The sequence below is a fragment of the Ceratotherium simum genome, chromosome 33, assembly GCF_057802395.1.
Source record: "Ceratotherium simum simum isolate JZ-2026a chromosome 33, ASM5780239v1, whole genome shotgun sequence".
NCBI lineage: Eukaryota > Metazoa > Chordata > Mammalia > Perissodactyla > Rhinocerotidae > Ceratotherium > Ceratotherium simum.
Window position 1 is genome coordinate 3657829 of NC_141932.1, and position 19461 is coordinate 3677289.

Sequence of the window (19461 nt, forward strand, 5' to 3'; positions counted from 1 at the left end):
CACCAGGGCCATCTTGTTCACTGCTAGACCCCTAGCACCCGGCACATAGTAGGTGGTAGACTTTTGCCCCAAATAGCCTGCAGCTTGTTCATCAATCCCTCTGTCCACACCCTTGGGCAGCCCCCTCCCTCGCTGCTGCTCAGCTTGACCACGTGGCTTGTTTTGACCAGTGGCCCCTGAGCACCTGGGCTGCCAGTAGAGGCTAACGAATGGGGACTTTCCCTCTCTTGCTGCTCCCAGGAACTCTGCCACCACCCCCATGAGAATAAGCCTGGACTAGCCTGCTGGAGACCCCTGGCCTATCGCCAGCACCATCAAACCAGCTGGCAGCAGACACCAGCCACACATGCGAGTAGGGTCATCTTAGATCGACCAGCTGCCCTGCCAGCTCACTGTGGCTCACATAGGCAAACGCAACAGGAGACTTGTCCCCTGAGGCCACATCACATTGCTGACCTGTAGAATCCTGAGCAGACAAATGACTGTTGCTTTAAGCCGCTAAGTTCTGGGGTGACTTGTTACACAGCAAAAGCTGACTGACACAGGCCCTATACATATTTGTTGAATGAATGAGTGAAGGATTGAATGTTGCTTCTCTCCCCAGGCTCTGCCACGACCTTTCCTCCCACCTCCCCCTGGGACCCCTGCCCCCTCACCTTTCTCGTCACTGTCACCGCTGGAGGCCCCAACCTCTACAGCCTCCCAGTCTGTGGTGAAGGTGGCACGCTTCTCCCAGGCCCTGCTCTCCCGAGGCAGCAGCGTCTTGGTCCTCTCGGGCTCCAGCAGCCCCCGCATCTGTTCAGGCCTGAGACTCTGCATCTCCTGAGGAGGTGGAGCTTCCAAGGCAGGCTTCTCCTTCTCCTCTCCTTCCAGGGTCCTGTCGGCTTCCACAGAAAAATGGATTCAGAACCTGAGGACCGACAGGCATTTAGTCATTCAACACATATTTACAGAGTTCCAGCTGCGAGCCTGGCACGATTTCTAGGTGCCAGAGATACAGCAGTGATCAACATGAAGTTCCCTGCCCTAGTGGGGGCTTACATTCTAGTGGGGGGAGAGAGACAGACAGCACGTCAAGTGGTGATAAGTGCTCTAGAGACAAATGCAACAAGAATAAGGAGTTTCAAGATGAGGGTCAGAGGGTAGCGCACACTCACACACACTCATTCCAAGACCCAAAGCATATAGTCAGAAGTTTTTAGGACGAGAGTCACCCCAAGAATCCCTTTGGCTGCAGAGAGAAGGAACCTGGTCTTCCCGCCAGCCCCCTGCTGCCCCGACTTTCTCCTCTGTTATAAAAAAGAAGTATTTGCCAGGTAGGGGTTACAAAATCTAATTTAAAATTAAACATTCTGGGGCTGGCTCGGTGGCATAGTGGCTAAGTTCGAGCACTCCACTTCAGTGGCCCAGGGTTCACAGGTTCAGATCCCGGGCAGGGACCTATGCACCACTCATCAAGCCATGCTATGGTGGTGTCCCACATACAAAATAGAGGAAGATGGGCACAGGTGTTAGCTCTGGGTCAATCTTCCTCACAAAATTAATAAATTAATTAAATATTCCTTAATATTCTCACTCTATATCTTGTCAACCTGAAATTCAGGAGGTTGTTTGCAAGACACTATCTGAATTAAAATGACGTAGGATTGCATTAACCCTTTACCTTAAGACTCAAAAGCTGGTTTTATGTTCTTGTTCTAGGAAATAGTATGTATTACCAACCCTGCATTACATAACCCACTGGCTGCCCTTGTGAATAATGATTTTTTTTTTAGGAGTAAATTCTCTTGATGTGAAAGAAAAAGCTCTGTGTTTTCTTCTTTGCTCAGATTTATGCTAGTAGAAATTGTTATATCAGATTTAAAAACCACGGGGCAGATACTCTGGACTCAAAAAGAAGTTAGCGACTCAACAATAAAATGTGTGTGGGGACCACGTTTGGAGTCAGATTCAAAGACACCTGCTGTGAAAAAAAAATTTTTAAGACACTCAAGGAAATTTTATTATGGTCTGGCTATTCAATGATATCAAGGAATTCTCATCGATTTTCTTGAGTGTGGAAATGGCATTATGGATAGGTACGAAAATGTCCGTCTTATTTTTTCTTAGAGATCTTTTTGTAGTATGTAAGGTGAATTGACAGGATGGCTGAGATTTGCTTTAAAATACTTCTGCAGGGGCCGGCCCTGTGGCTTAGCGGTTAAGCGCGTGCGCTCCGCTACTGGCGGCCAGGGTTCGGATCCCAGGCGCGCACTGACACACAGCTTGTCCAGCCATGCTGAGGCCGCGTCCCACATACAGAAACTAGGAGGATGTGCAACTATGACATGCAACTATCTACTGGGGCTTTGAGGAAAAAAAAGGAGGAGGATTGGCAATAGATGTTAGCTCAGAGCTGGTCTTCCTCAGCAAAAAGAGGAGGATTGGCATGGATGTCAGCTCAGGGCTGATCTTCCTCACAAAAAAAAAAAATACTTTTGCAGTGAGATAAAAAGAAATAGACAAAAGGAGGTCAGAGCAAGCAAGCAGACAATGAAAGCTGAACCTGGGGAGTGGAGAGATGTGGCACATGGCTATCTTTGTACCTGTGAGTATACATAAAACTTTTTCAGAATATAAATTAATATATATATTGAAAGGGAGGAAGACTATCCTCTACCCACTCTGAGTCCTTTCTGGCTGGGCTACAAATTAAATTGACTCATGAGACAATAGCAGGAGGAAAATCAAACAAAGCTTTATAACACGTACACATGAGAGAAACTCAGAAAACAGAAACTGAGCAATTGGTCATTCTAAGTTGCTCACTTAAGTGTTTTTCAGCTCAAGATAAGGAGGGCATTGGGGTAGTGGTTTGGGATTTCAGACGGGAAGAAGACAATTCACATGGAGATGGAAATGCCAATGTTTGCCAGACGACTCTTTACAGGGCCACCTATAGAGAATGTGGCTGGAGAGACAAAATTTTTGATAAGATGGGATTGTTGGTGCCTTTCTTATTGCACCTCTTTTACATTACACTACAGCCATCACAGGGTAGTGGCTCCTTCCTGGAACAGGCCTGCTATGTTAAATTCTTTAGGAAGTTTGGGAGGGGAAGATCAAATGTCCTTCAGAGAAAATAATCAAGGTAAAGAGACATACTTTGAGGCGGCCAAATTTTTATCTTCCACAATATTATGGATATGCAGAATATGTTGTTTTCTTCTACATTGCCAATCATCACGTAGGGCTTCCTTATGGGGGGGCAGGGTCTCACAGGCCCCCAAAACCCAAATTTAAATCCATTTCCTCACATACCTCTGCTCATTCCCCCCCAGCCCCAGCACGTCCTGCCCCGAGTCCCCTGCTCTTGACCAGGGCAACACCATCTTCCCCACCAATCTCTACAGGCGTCATCGTCGACCTGTCCCCTCCTCATCCCCACATCCAATCAATCACTAAGTTCACTTGCTCTTGCCTCAGAAAATACTGTCCCTGCTCTGGTTCTAGTCTGCCCCACTATGGTCCACTCCACCCTTGATCCCACTGGTCCTTCCCCTAACCCCACTCCCCAGTCCATCCCACCAGCTTCGTCTTCAAGACCCCTTCTGGTCAAGATGTTTTCAATGCCCCCCATTTGGGCAGAGGCCAGGTTCCTAACTTGGCTTCAAAGCCCCTGCTGCCAAGTCCAGGATAGCCCAGGAGGTGGTTTTAGACACACCTAGGACTAAACAACACTGAATCCCAGGGAGAGAAGGTTTCCTCCTCTTCAGCACCCTTTTAAGCCTTCAGATTACCTCAAGGAGAATGTCTCAGTTTGGTACTAATATGCCTTTAACATCTCTCTCTCTCTCTCCCCCCCCTCTGTCTCTGTCTCTGTCTCTTCCTGCTCAGGTAGACAAAGTATCCAGCCAGGATGGAAGGACATTGTTTTACTTTCCCTGTGTTTATTTTCATGGTTACCCTCAATAACTGTAAAAAAAATAAAATAAAAAGTGATACTGGTTTACCATTTATAACAAAGTTTCCCTTTGAAATTCATTGCAATAGATTAAAGGTGGGCTGACTCATGCATGCTGGTGGGGATGTATATTGGCTCAACCTCTTTGAAAACTACTTGGCAACATCTACAAGAGTGGAACACACATGTGCCCTCGAACTCCAACCACCCCATTCCTAGACACTCACCCAAGAGAAATGAAAAGCTATGTCCACACAAACACTTGTACCCGGCTGTTGCTATCAGCTGTATTCGTAATACAAAGCTGTTCATATTCATAGTCAAATCTACCCATATTCATAATAAAAAATCTTAACAACCCAGATGACTATCAACAAGAGAATAGATATGTAAACTGCAGTTTATTCATACAATGGAATAGTACACAGCAATATAAGGAACAAACAAACAGATACATGCAACAACATGGATGAATCTGAAAATATATATATTAGACTGAATGAAAAAAGCCAGACACAAAGGATACATCTGAGTGATTTTATTGATTAAAAAAAACACCTCATACAGGTAAAAGCAATCCATGTTGATAGAAGTCAGAACAGTGGTTGTGCAGGGCTGGGGCCCTGGGAAGGGGCACGGGGACCTTTCTAGGGGTGCTGGAGATGTTCTCTATCTTGATCTGAGTGGTGGTCCCATGGGTGAGGACATCTGTGCAAATTCACTGAGCTCTGCCTTCATTTGGCTGCACACTTCATGAACATCACTCTGTGTACTTTAGATCTCACTACAAAAGAAAACTAAAACTACAAACTGTTTAAATTTCATGTAACTGTATTTGTGGTTTGCTGCATATGTCTGCTGCTATATGTTGGCCTTGGGAATTGCACATTGTGTGTATTTTTTAAGAAGATTTAGGGTTTTTATTTTCCAAATATTAAAATGTTCGGGCATGATAATCATATAGGAGTATCATTGGAAATCGAAAGCTTCTAAAATATAAGAACATTTCTAAGCTGATTTTGAAGAGGCCATCTTTTCCTAAAAGCAGTTATTTCTCTCTCTGAAACAGCTGACTACATATTGGTATTCAGGTTCTACACTGAGGGTCGAGGAGCCCCAGGACATGTGCGTGTTTCTATTCTCCAACTGCTTTGCAGGCTTGTTGGCTGAGGCACGGTCCACACTGTATGTATTTTGCTGCATTGTTTAAACCTGGTTCTGCAGGATTGTCAGAACCATTGTGGGTCTTCTATAAAGTCCTGACTTAAACGAGCTCTTCAGGTATGTATTAGTTTCCTATCATTGCGGCAACAAATTACCACAGATTTCGTGGCCTATGATAATGCCAATTTACTATCCTACCGTTCTGTAGGTCAGAAGTCTGAAGTGGGTCTCACTGAAATAAAACAAAGGTGTTGGCAGGGCTGTGTTCCTTCTGGAGGCTCCAGGGGAGAATCTGTTTCCTTGCCTTTTCCAGCTTCTCCAGGTGCCTACATCCCTTGGCTCATGGCCCCTTCCTCCAACTTTAAAGCCAGCAATGGCCACATGAGTCTTTCTCACGTTGCATCACTCTACGTCTGACCTTCCTGACTCCCTCTTCCACTTTTGGGGACCCTCGTGACTACACTGTCCCCCACCCCCGATAATCCAGGACCGTCTCCCCATCTCAAGTCATCTGATTAGCAACCTGAATCTCATCTGCAACCTTAATCCCCCCTCCATGCACCTACTGTATTCACAGGTTCTGGGGATGAGGATGTGGATCTTCAGGGAGCCATCATTCTGCCTACCACGGGTATTAAAATAAAATAAAAGGAGAAAAAAAGGGAGGTGATTTAAAGGAAAAAGAGTAGGTCAGTGCTAGTGCGGGTGTGGCTAGAATGAGGGAAGAGTCACAAAGGTGGGGAAAAGAATGACGGGTGTTAATAACATGCTAACTGCTGCCAGCATGGTGAGCAGTTAAGAGAATTTCCACTCTCCCACACATTAGCTGTGTGACCCGGGCTGGTCACTTTAACGTCTCTGAGCTTCAGTCTGCTCATCTGTCAAATGGGGTGGTGAGAATAATGGGCAGCTACTTTACAGAGTGGTTGTGAGCTTCTACTGAGATGGCAGGCGGTTTCATACACAGCGAGCACCTGATGAACGAGGAGCAGAAAGGTTTCTCCTCTTCCTGGCATGTCTTTGCTCTTCTGTGCTGACTTCTAGAAACGCTGCCCATACTTTAAGGCTGAGCTGAGACACCACCTCCTACGCCACCCCATGAATATTTGCCACCCATGAGCACTTGAATGGAAATGACTTTTTCAAACTATTTCTCAGCCAGAACTTTGTGCCAGACCTGTGCTCGGTACTGGGGATTTGAAGATGAACCCAACACCCTCAGTAGCTCCCATCCTCCTGTAGAAGGAGGAGAAGTGTGCAGAGAGGAAGCAGCAGACCTGGTGTTGCAGCAGACACAAACACTAGCAGTAAGGATCTGAACTCAGACGCTTCCAGCCGGTTAAGTAGATTACACAAACGAGATAGGCACAGAAAGATAAATCAAGATACCCCTGTCCCGGTCTGGCTTTTACTTTCACTCTTCTGAAAGTGAAAATGAAATATGGGTCCAGAGAAATTCTTCTCTATTGTAAGGAAAACATAAACAAATGGCAGCTGATGTGTGGTATGGGGAGATGCAATAGGGAATAGTGAGGATTGTGGCAAAGGAGAGATTGGGTGCCCTGTCTGAAGAAGCCGCCCCATTCAGCTCAGCCAATGTTTGCCAAGCGAAAACATGGGCCCAGTGTCTCCCATCTTTCAATTTCTCAAGAGACACTGGAAATCTGTATTTTTAGATGACATCTTCTGCATTTTAAAATGCCAATGATTATTTCGAATGTTTAAAAGGAAGACACTATGAGAGCCAAATAGCACAGGTCGTGGAGCACGTTAGACCCCGGGACTGCCAGTTTGCAATCTCAGTGTGGGGTGAGGAGAAGAGGCTGTGAGCATAGACAACAGTTTCCAAGAAAAAAAAATATTGGCCTTGAGGAGAAAGTAGTGAGACAGAACTAGGAGGGGTTCTGTTTGTTTACTGTTTTATTTTGTTTTATTTTTAATATGAGACATAACTAATCATGTGTTTAGGCTGAGGGGAAAGAAGACATAGGAAGAGGAGAAAATGCAGGTGGGAAGGGTGACAGCTGGAGAAGACAAGAGGCATGGGCTCCAAGTCAGAAGAAGCTGGATCCACTTGGATGGAGGAGGGAGAAGGAGAGGGGCCAGGGTGTGACAGGGGTGTGTGTATGTGTGTGAGGGAATTTACACCTCACAGCCTCAGTGTTCTCGGTGAAATAGCAAACAGATCACCTGCTGAGAAAAAAGGACAGAGATGCAGCAACAACAACAACCACGCAACAATAATAGTAAAGCAACCTGGGCCGCCACCGGTCCCAGGAGCGCCCCAGTGTGTCAGGCACCGCGGAGCACTCCGCATCCATTTTCTAAACTAATCCTCGTCCTAATTCTCCGCGGCAGATACTGTTACGAGTCCATTTTACAGACTGGCGAGGCCCCTGACCAAAGCCACGCAGCTCATGGGAGCTGGGCGGTGATGCTACACCTGACTTCAGCGCCTGTGCTCCTGGCCATTGCAGGGTGGCACACACGTGCCCAGACAGACACACAACGCACACATGCGCAGGTGTACACGCGGGCGGGCACACGGACACAGCGTGCTAAACACACAGACACCGAAAACCCCGCGAGACCAGAACACGCGCCGACCCACGAAGGTGCGCAGACACACAGATGGACGCTCAACACAGGGTCACTCTCCCCTCCTCGCGCCGAGGCCGAAATTCAAGTGCAATCCACAGGCAGGTAGACAGACTGCGCTGGGCGGAGAAACAGACCCAACACAGCCCTCTCCCACCGGACGGGCTTGGAGGCCCCCTCCCCAGACCCGCATCCGTAGAGCGCCTCTGCTGCCTAACCCCATGCACACTGAGGCTCGCACACATTCACACTCACGCGCGCCTCCCCGGATCACCGCCCGCGCCCCCGGCCCCTTTTCCCCGCCCGCAGGGGTCCCTCAAAGGACTCACCCTCCCCAACCAGACCCCGTCCGGGCACTGCAGAGCTGGCGCCGCAATGACCGCGGCTGCGCAGACGCAGAGGCTGCGGGTGGGAGGTGGGGGGGTAGGGGGTGGGGGGAGTAGGGGAGGGTGGGCAGCCTTCTTCCCTCCTCCTTCCCCCCGCCCCGGGGAGCTTGCGCCTCCAGGGGGGTGGGGAGGGTCTTGGAGGGGCGACAGTGACAACGTGCCCTCGCTGCTGTTGCAGGGGGTGTGGTGCTGTGCCCGCTGTGAAGTCTGCCAAAGTGGGATGAGCAGTCCATCCCCCGCTGATGGGCACGTAGGTTATGTCCATGCCCTCTGCTGCAGTTGCCGCTCGTTAAAGCCAACAACTTTCACACGCTCCTGGTGGGTCTTTAGTCTACAACCAGGGGCCAGGGGTGGAAAGGAGGGGGAAGGAGGTGGGGCAGGGGTGTGGCAGCCCAGGGACCCTGGAAGGATTGAGATTGGTTTTCTAAACCAATTGTTTCCCATATATGTCACATAATTAAGAGGGGAAACTTCCTTTGTTTAGATGTCCGGGAGATGGGTTTCCGGCCGTTCCAAGGATAGTTCAGTGTGAAGAGGGGACAGATGGATTTCAGAATAAGACTCTTCATTCAACCCTCACCACTCCCTCTGATAACAGGATATTTAGTGCAGGAGACTAGGGGAGATGCCCCAGATCAGGGAGCCTTGGGGGGTTGAGAGCTTGGCCTCCAGGGACAGATCCACCACACCCACTAGCTGTGCAACTTTAGGAAGTGAATTAACTGGGTCTCAATTTCCTTATCTGTAAAATGGGGACAATAATAATGTATACCTCGTAGGGTTATTGTTAACATCAAGTGAGTTAATACATTCACCTCATTCATCTCGAGTGCTCAGGAAGTGTCACAGTGTTACCATCATCATTATTGAACACCAGGTCCTCAACATGGGGAAAAATTCCGGGTGTGATCCTGATAACTCAGATAACTAAGGGTTGTTCTTAAAATAGACTCAAGTTTGAGGAGTTTCCTCAGGGTCCTGGGGGGAAGGAAGGCGACTGAGTGACTTCTTAGGACACGATTCCTTCCTGAAAGAGAAGAAAGCAGCAAGGAGAGAGTGTCTGGAATCCCATTCGATGCCTAACTCTCATCTTTCTCAAGCTTCAGTCTCTCGCATATCCCATTCTCAACTTTTGCCATGTTTCTGCATCAACGGATACCACCTGACAGTTATTTCCATTTCCACATAACATCTGTATATAAGCAAATAGCAATTTATCTCATGTTTTTATTTTAAATGAACGCATTTTCTAAAACCTTTTTTAAAGCACCTTTAGAAAGGAAGCTTTAGACCACTCTTATAAATAGAAAGCCAGTCTCATGTGCCATAAAAAAAATGGAGATAAAATCAAGATTAATAAATTGGAGCCAGATGCTGCTGCTTGATGTGATTGGTTGAATTATTGGCCCCAATTCATCATCTCCCTGCTGTAGCACACCTTCACTCTTGCCATAGCCTCATGGCAAGACATGGAGAAGAGAAGTAAACTCTGGCTACCATGCGGCCATGGCAAAGGTGAAGACTGATATGCCCATGGGACCCTTTGCTGATGGTGCTACATATCCTTTCACTGTAATCAATCACGGCCATGAGTGCGCCTGTATGATGAGTCCTGTAAGTTCTCCTAGTGAATCATCAAACCTGAGAAATGTCTTGGGGACTTGCAACACAGCCCTCAGACTCTGGGCCAGCAACTATGACCACTGTTCTATAAGGAGTTGAGTGCTGTTGACATCTCTCTGGGTCTTTGTGACTAGCTCAGGATTCATTCACACATTCATTCATTCAACAAATACTTATTAAACAGCTGCTATGTAGCAGATGCTGTTCTGGATGACCAAGACAGTGAAGGTATATGGTTTAATGAAGTTTACATTCTAGTGCTGAAAACAGGCAACAGACAAGTAAACTAATAAATGTGAAGTAAAATATAGTATTTGCTAAATTCTATAAAGTACATGAAACAGATCAATATGCTAGTAACTGTGAGACCTCTTTAGACGGGGGTGGTCAGGGAAGGTCTTTTTGAAGAGGTGGCATTTTGAGCTAAGACCTGAAAAGTGGAAAGGAGCCAGCTATGCAAGAATCTGTGCCGGAGAAGAGCAGGTGCAAAGGCCCTGAGGAACATCAAGGAGGGAGTGCGGCCAGAGTGGTCAGGCAAGGGAGGGAGTAATCAAAGAGGGTGGTCAGGTAAGGGAGGGAGTGATGGGAGACAAGATCAGAGAGGCATCCAGGCTCTTGAAAGCCACAGTAATATCTCTGAATGTTATTGTAGGTGTGTTGGGAAGCCATAGAAAGGTACTGAGGAAGGGCGTGATATAATCTGATTTACATTTTCAAGGCATCACTGAAACTGCTGTGTGGGGAATGCTTTAGAGCGGGCAATAGGTACACTGGGAAGAGCAGTTAGGACGTTGTTGCAATAAACCAGGTGAGGAATGATGGTGTCCTGGAGTGAGGTGGTGGCAGTAGGAGTGGAGAACCGTGGACAGATTCAGGACATACTTTGGAGATGGAGCTAAGAGGACTCAGTGATGGATGGTTGTGAGGGGTGAGAGGAAGACTTTCGGGCTTTGAGCCTGAGCAACTGAGTGCCCTGTGAGTAGGATTAAGTTTTTGTGTGTGGAGAAAATCCAGAATTCCCCTTGGGGCATGTTAAGTATTTGGTGCCTGTGTTTCTTAAGTTAACACCAAGAGAGCCTGGATTACTCAGATATCAGCATTCAGAGACTCTGGGGTGAAGACTGACAGTGGGCTCAGGAATAAGCTCAGAAGAGCACATACATCTAGCAGAGGCAGTGGTGAAAGAGGGCTCCCGGCACTGTCCGCGGTGCTGAACCCCTCCTGACAGACCTGTCCGCGGTGCTGAACCGTGCCAGCCTGCGCTGCCCGTGGTGCTGAATCTCTAGGCAGATTGGCCGGAGAGTTGTCTCTCTCACTCTCTCCCCCGCCCCCCAACCCCGGTCCCCTTCTCCCCCTCTCTCCCTCTCCCTCTATCTCACTTTTTCAAAAAATCGATCTGCCTGGGAAAAGCCCTGCTGTTGCCTGGAAACAAAGCTCTCTGGGCTGTGGCGAGCATTGGATGAAAGCAGATGAGGGCAGAAACTGCAGAGTCATTTACAAGAGGCAGCTGTGGCTCTCGGGACAGCAGGACCTGGCTACAACCTGGTTGAATCATTAACACCGCATTTCCAAAACATCTCTGGGGGGAAAATGCACAAAAAGGAAAAGGAGGGAAAGATGTGCCCAGAATTCAGGCTGTTGGTTACCTTGGGTTGAGGGAAACAGTGCTATATAGGTATATGTGAATTATTGGCAAGGCCCTAGGTTTTATGTTATGAGGTGGGGTCACAGGAAAGATATTATTGTAGATTTATATAAATACAGCATGGCTATATTTCACGCTTTTTTTTTTTTTCTTGTGAGGAAGATCAGCCCTGAGCTAACATCCATGCTAATCCTCCTCTTTTTGCTGAGGAAGACGGGCCCTGAGCTAACATCTATTGCCAATCCTCCTCCTTTTTTCCCCCCAAAGCCCCAGTAGATAGTCGTATGTCATAGTTGCACATCCTTCTAGTTGCTGCATGTGGGACGCGGCCTCAGCATGGCTGGAGAAGCGGTGCGTCGGTGCGTGCCCGGGATCCGAACCCAGGCCGCCAGTAGCGGAGCGCGTGCACTTAACCACTAAGCCACCAGGCCAGCCCCTCACGCTAACTTGAATTATGAACATTTGAAACCATGAGCTTTGGGTGGCATTTTTTGAAATGACAAGAAGTCTTGTGATTTAAAAATCCCTCAAAACCTCATACTTTTGAATGTGATCAGTTGTGTAAATTGTAAACTGTGTTTGTTATTTCAGTATCACTTTAGCTGGTGAAGAGACATGCCAACCATCTTTTGTTATGATTAGTCTTGAATTATGTGGGTTTTGAATCATGCAAGATTTTCAAGAATGAGTTCCTAGCATAAACTCCAACCACTCTGGGATTGTTGAATGAATGAACATGTTTGTTCTTCCTAAAGATCTGGTCACCAGGGAAGCCACAGCTGCTCCTATCACTCAAGACACAGACATTCATAAAGCACCCACTGGACAACCAGGATGTGCTGAGGCATATCCCCTTCTCCTAAGAGATGATTTCCACACCTCTTCAAAGGGCAGGAGACTTTGATCAGCTAGAGCCACTATAATCTGGCTTTTACCTACTTTCTGTCCTCTCATGGAGTTGTTGCCCCACTGGGTTTTGACATTCCAAATTCTCTAAAGAAGCTGGAGCTCATTACATTATACATATTTTTATTGCTTATTGTCTGACTCATCTTCTAGAATTTAGGCTTCATGAAGGTAGAGACTATGTGTTTCTAATTCATCCCTGAGCCTCCAGTACCTAGAGAACATTTTGTGAACCAGATGTTCTAGGAATTTTTTTTTGAAGGGTTGAATGAATGAAAGGTGATGTTTGTAAATGTAAAATACCCCGGAGTCTTAATGTTGGCAACTCATTAAATTAAAAAGAAGATGAATACCGTATGATGTCCTTCATTAAGTAGTAGATAATAACTACAATAAACAAACACATAGAGACAGAGATTGGATTGGTGGTTACCAGAGGGGAAGGGGGGAGGGAGGAGGGTGAAAGGGATAATTCGGTACATGTGTGTGGTGATGGGTTGTAATTAGTATTTTGGTGGTGAACATGATGTAATCTATGCAGAAATAGAAGTATACTGATGTACACCTGAAATTTTTACAATGTTATAAACCAATGTTACTGCAATAAACAAAAAATAAAAAAAAAAAAAAAAAGAAGATGAGTGATCTGAACCAAGCACATCAGTTGGCTGGATGCAGACCATGATCTTCCCAGTTGAGTCATCAAGATCATGGAATCCCTGTTGAGCAAGACTCTACAATAAGACCACTTCATAGGCAGGTGATCCCTTGCTCCCTCCTTCAAGCCACCAGCTGTGACCCAGAAGGCAGGGGTGTGTGGCACCAAGCACAGGATCTTGTCAGTAAGGATCATCCCACAAGGAGAAGAATCTACTTCATTCTTTTTAACAACTGCAGGGAATTAATCCTGTGGATGCATCTAGTGTGGATCTACTGTGTGGATGCATCTAGTTTTTGTGGTCATTCCCCAAACTGGCAGACTTTTACGTTATTTCCAAATAATGATCATTTGGGAGCCTCAGACCCCTTGGGAGAGGCCCAAATTCAACTTGTAAATGGCACAGCCAGGATTTAACCAAGGGCAATTTGTTGCCAAAGACCTTCTTGTTTCACTACCACTGAAAATTCTTCAGCTTATTCTGTAGGAAAAAAGAAGGAGGTCTGAAGGGAGAAAACTCACCTAGTTGCCTAAAACCTTGAAGTATCCAGTCACTTGGGCTGCCTGGGGTGAAATCCTAAAAGGGCAGTGAGTTGCCAAGTGTGCTTAGAGAAATATGTGTCCTCCTCCCCTCCCCATCCACATTGCTCTTCTGCAGGGTTAACATTCTGAGGACAGAATCTTGATAAATCAGGTACTGGAACACTTGTTGTGTCCTCACCAAGACGCCGTCTGTTAGGTAATGCTATTATCCTCACTTTACAGAACAAAATAGATCTTTGTGGACTGATATGGAAAGGTCTCCAAGACACATCACTGCTTGGAAAAAAAGCAAGTTGTCAAACCACAGATGTAGTCCAACATGGCTTATATGAAAACCCAACAACACACAAAACAATGCTAGACATTTTCTATGGATGCATAGATGTGTACGTAAAGGCTTGCCAAATTTAAAACACAAAAGGTATGTAAAAGAAAAAGCTCACAGATTATCAAGTTTATCAAGGTTGCATTTGTTTGTTCCTGATGAAAAGCCAGTACTTTTATTAAATGATTATCACAGCCAGAAAGTTCATGACACAGCTTCAAATCTCAGCACGGCAAAACTCAGGGATAAAGAGATTTTTGCTAAGGATTACAGGCTTATAGGAAGTGTCTTATTATTTGGGGACCAGGACTAGATAGGATGGCCCTGTTATACTTGGTGAATCTCAGGGCGCAAACTAGTTTTTCTTCCTGACTATGGTATGCCATGAATGTGGCAGTTTTACTTCCATGTGTATTACTTTTAAATGAAATAGCTAAAAATCTTAAAAAGAAAAAAAAAATCAGACTGACAATTGCAAGACATATTTCAATGTCAGAGACATTAGAATGTAAAAGTTAAAGTGCACATTAGCATCAATGAACTGTGATATATAGATTTATCACATCTTATTCAATAACAATAGTTTTTATCTCACAGTAAGTTGCTGATACACATTTGGCATTGTTATTATGGGATGGGTAATATTAGCCAGGCTCATTCTATGGATAAAGAAGGTGAAGCTCAGAATCAATGCATTCCCAGATATGCACACACAAGTTACATCTATTTCTATCAGCAGAGATACGCTTGCAAACAAAAAGAAAATGTGCCCACCCAGTGCACCCCAAATCCACAACCGTCACTCACCTCTAGAGAAGAGACTGGGGTTGACGAAGCGAGATCAGCAGGAAATCTTGCTTTATCGATAGTTTTGACCTTTGACAAAGAAAATGTGTTTACTCATTAACTATCAAGAAAAAACATAATTTTCAAAAAGAGAGTCAGAGAAGGTAAGTCAGTCCCCCTCTGAGACGTGGGATATGAATGGTCTTGCTCACCCCTGATTCTCAGCACCTGGCACAGCAGGCATCTTGCAGATAGCTGTTAAGCCAAATTACCTGCTCACATAGCCAGTGAACAGCAGTGTTGTGATTCAGAACAGAAAAGTGACTGGCTCTAAAGCATGCCCCCCTACCCAAACCCCCAACCCCCCCCAATCCCTGCCCCCAGTCTTACTCCATGGGGCAGCCTACTTCTGAAGGCTTCTCAACACCCAGAGAGATAGTCCTCCCCTTCCTGGTCTCACCCCACGGCTTGTGCCCTCCCCAGGGAGGGGGCTGGGGATGGCTGACAGCACGAACTTTGTGCTGCCTTTGCCCTGGGTCTCTGCAGGAGTCCTCTTCTCAGAGAGGATTCCGAGTTCATTCTTGGGCAGCCAACCTGTCTTTTCTTTCTATCTGGAGAGGTGGTTGACTGCCATGGAAACCCACATCGCTCTCCCGCAGATCTAGACCACCAGCAACGGGAAAGACAGTCGTACAGCGTGATTCTCTTGCTGGCTGGCCCTGTTAAGATCAGATGAGATGCGTGTGTGTGTGTGCACGCACACATGTGTGTGTGAAAGCGTACACCATTTCTTAGGGGAGTCAAAAGAAAGGGATAATTGTGGTTGCCAGAAGGGAATCTGGTGTTGCAAGATGGGGAGAACCCAGCTTTTTGTCAGAGATCCTTTTGTTCCTTTTGAGTTTTGTATCAAATAAGCTCTTAAATGAATAATAAATAAAGTGGAAAATTAGGTAAAATTTTTAAAGGATTAGGATAAAATGAATACATAAAGATTTTGGATACGATGTTGACATGAGATGCTTAGTGGCTTAAAACTTCTTTTTAAAATCCAAGCCATGTAGCCACGTACTTAAAAAAAAAAATCAAACAGTTCTGAGTGGTAAACACATGGGATGTAAGTTGTCTTATTCTCTATACTGTCCTGTAGGCTTGAAATATTCCATCATTGCTTTTTAAAAGGCACCAGGAGGGTCCCAGTGTCAGGTAAGGTAGAGTAAGTACGCCCTGCTCTGTCTCTCCCACTGCAGCATGTCAATAAATTAGCAACCTGTACAGAAGTAGGAGCAAGTCAAGCATTTTAATCACCAACAGCTAGCACCCTTTTGGTAATACGTAGGAGGGGACAAGGCAGCAGGGGCAGGGGGCTTCAGGGGCCTTCAGCCAGCAGCTAGTTACCAACTTTCACAGAAGCATCTCAACAGATTAACAACCTGTACAGAAGTAGTAGTGTTTCTTCATATACTTCTTATACATATAAGTATATGGTTATATATATTTAAAAAGAAAAAAACATGAATGAGAGTACACAATAAATACTGTTGTTGATTGTTTGTTCATTTTTTCATTTAATACTGTAACTCAGAGCTCCTCCCATATCACTATATTCAACTCTGCCTCACCATTCCTTACCCAGATGAATCCTAACCTACTTAGCCAACCTTCTAAGGATGGATCCTTGGGTGTTACCAATTTTTCCTGTCTTCCAAGCAAGGCTCCAGTGAACACTGGGGAGAGAGAATGTCCTTGCCCCAGATATCCACCCAGCTGTCTTCTCTTCATTAAGTGGGACTCTGCTCCAATGTCACCTTCTTAGAGAGGGCTCCCTGACAGCCAAAGCTGAAGGAGCCTCCCCCTTCACTCTCCACTTACATCTGATCATGCTCAGAAATTAGCAGCAGTGGCTCCATAAGACAAGGGCTTTGCTTTGCTCACTGCTGGATTCCCAGCCCCTGGAACAGAGCCTGGCACAGAGGAGGTGCTCAGATATTTGTTGAATGAATGACTCCCCGCTCACTCTAAAGCTTCTTGTCTCTTGAGATTCCTGCTCATCAGAGGATGCAGAAATTCTAAGTATTCATATATTAGGCATCCACTTTCTTATTTCTTAGATCAGTCTCACCCCCACCACTCAGGGGGAAAGAAAAAAAATAACTCCTGCTCCTTCTTGACCCAAATCTCTCCTCCCCCTTTCCACACACTTCTGCTCACACCAACCTCCCTGAGCTACACTGAATTCAGCAGTGAGAAAATGCCAACTTCACACCTCCCTCTCCTTCTCCTCCAATTCTTTCCACCTCTCAACCTGTCTGTAAAGCAGGTGATCGCCTATAAATAAGCATCCACATTCCCTGTAGGCAGCTCCTTAAAGAAATTTGGGCAAAAGGAAGATTCCCCCTATGAATTTTCATGCCTCGGGAAATCTTTATTGGGTAAATGAGTATCTATGGTAAAGGGGATGGAAAATCTACTGAGCCTCCCAGGGTGGTGGTATGCTGGTGGGAGTAGGTGGGTGGGGGGAGATGGATGGGTGTAATTTCCTCCTAATATTTCTCCCTGGTCTTGGGAGACCAATAAACCCCAGGGAAACTTGTTCTGATAATAGACATGGAGCATGGTTGCACTTAAACCTCACATCAACCTTAGGAAGTGATAATAAAATTATTATAATGATAATGATGACACATAATAGAACCTCCTATGTGCCAAGAACTTCTCTAAATGCTTCACTGCATTACTTCATTTGTTCTTCACAACAACACTATAAGGTAGATACTATCCTTGTCCCCATTATACAGATGAGGAAACGGAGGCGCAGAGAAATGTAGTCACTTTCCCCAGGTTCCTTACCATAGCAGTGGCAGAACCAGGATCTAAATGCAGCCAACCACCTCCAGGGAGCTATTCCCCGACGCTGCCATTTGCACCTCATTGCTCAGAACCTAGTCACATGGCCACACTCAGCTGCAAAGGCGACTGCAAAACGCAGGCAAAACTTAGGGGTTCTAGCACTATGGTAGAAGTGGAGACTAGATATTGGGGAACAATGAGAAATCTCTACCCACCCCTCCCCTTGGGCTTCTTACATGCAGTTAAGAACCAAAAAGTCAGGAGCACACAGCCGTTCCCCCAGTGAAGGGCCAGACTGTAATTAAGACAGTCGTTCTTACCCATTGGTGGTGGGAGTGCCAGCACGGAAATCACTCTGGGAAGGTGTATCCGTTAGCGCTTGCTCTGCTCCGGATAGATAGTGTCTCCAACACCCAGCTGGTGTCAGAGAACTGGTTGGTGGTGTGGGGAAAAAACACACATGTTGGAATTGGTGTCAGAATCGGAAGGTCTAGCCTCCAAAATCTGACAGCATCACCTCTGCAACCTTCTATTAGCCAACGCAAGCTACAGGACAGCCCAGATACGACGAGTGGGAAGAAGAGTCCAGCTCTTGATAGCCAGAGCTGCAAAAAGTGTGTGGCCATTTTTAATATCCAAAATGACAAAATTTTAAAAGGAAAGGTGGAGGGGGAAGGGGAAGAGAAAAGAAAGGGGTAATAGAAAAAAAACCCAGCGTATGGAAGAGGCAGTGTGAGATCCCCAGTCCCAGGACCACACAGGTGCCCCCAGGGCAGTGGCCGCAGCCTTCAGGGCAGGTGAATTCTGCTCTGTCCATCCCTTCTTTGTCAGTTCCAGGATTTTCTAGCTCAGATCCAAGTAGAGACAAAAACACAACCACACACTACCCCCCATCTTGCTGACCCTGTCCTGTGGCCTTTCCCAAATTTATACCTAAGCCTCTTCTCCTGCAGTTAAATGACATGATATATGTGTCAAGCATTTCTCAGGGGGCCTGGCACATAGCACACACTCAATAAATGATAGTAGTAGTAAGAGTCGTAGTGTACAGCCAGGGGCACATCTCATAGACACATGGCGAGGATTCAAGGGGTTAATCCACATCAAGTGCTTAGGACAGTTGTTGGCACTGAATAAAGACCCGATAAGTACTGTTAGAGCTATTGCTATTGCTGTTGCTGGGGGGGGTTTAAGAGGACCCGCCAAACTTACAAAATACAAGAGAAACTTAGTATATATACCAAAAACAGCTAAAGCTTTAGAGCTGCACCATCCAGTTCGGTAGCCAGTAGCCACACGTAACTACGAAAATTTAAATTAATTAAAATTAAACACAGCTAGACCTTCAGTTCCTCGGCTGCACTAGCCAAATGTCAAGTGCTCAACAGCCACATGTAGCCAGTGGCCACCATATCAGACAGCACAGACACAGGACACTTCAGTCAGTACAGAAAGTTCTACTAGACAACGATGCTTTAGAGGGTCCCAGTGCCTACTGTAAGAACTTTATGCGAACTAATCCGTGTATCCCACACAGCAACCCTATAGGGAAGTTTCCTGACTCGCAATCTCTTTATAGATGAGGAAACTAAGGCTCAGAAAGTTAGGACACTGGTCCGAGGACACGCAGTGGGATTTGAACCCAGGCAGACCTGACGCCAGAGCTCCTGCTCCCACCCAGCTCTGACCAATCACCTTCTTCTTTTTCTTTTCAGTCTTGTCAGGCGATGCCCCTTTCTTCCCTTCTCCATCCCCTCATCTTCCTCCCACCCCTCTTTCCCCTCTCCTCCCTCCTCACCTGCTCCTCCCCCTACCCCGCCTCCTGCTCCTCTCTCCCCTCTCCTTCTTTCTCCCCCTCCCCTCTCCCCGTGCCCTCTCCCACCCCCTCCTCCTACCCGGTCCTTTCCTGCCATCCCCTTCTCCTTAGCCCCCTCCCTCCTTCTCCCGTCTTTCCCTCCTCCCCAGGTCCGTTCCCTCCTCCTCTCCTTACCCCTCTCCTCGCTCTTCGTTCCCACTCCTCCTCCTCGCTACACCTGC

General features: G+C 46.4%; 1 protein-coding gene across 6 annotated transcripts in view; it reads right to left on the minus strand.

Annotated features, from left to right (window-relative positions):
• SMIM17 (small integral membrane protein 17) overlaps positions 1–19461 on the minus strand; it is a 30712-nt gene that overhangs the window by 10474 nt on the left and 777 nt on the right. Inside the window, exons 2-6 of one of the 6 annotated variants that reach the window (XM_087421072.1) lie at positions 17745–17855; positions 15172–15296; positions 14599–14667; positions 8907–9118; positions 657–910 (exon numbers count right to left, since the gene is read on the minus strand). In XM_087421072.1, coding sequence (XP_087277198.1) covers positions 657–819 — 163 coding nt within the window. In that variant the 5' untranslated portion in view covers positions 820–910; positions 8907–9118; positions 14599–14667; positions 15172–15296; positions 17745–17855. Of the gene's footprint in view, positions 1–656; positions 911–8906; positions 9119–14598; positions 14668–15171; positions 15297–17744; positions 19089–19414; positions 19460–19461 lie in introns of those variants that run through there. The other 5 variants (XM_087421070.1, XM_087421068.1, XM_087421069.1 and 2 more) reach the window with 5 other exon arrangements.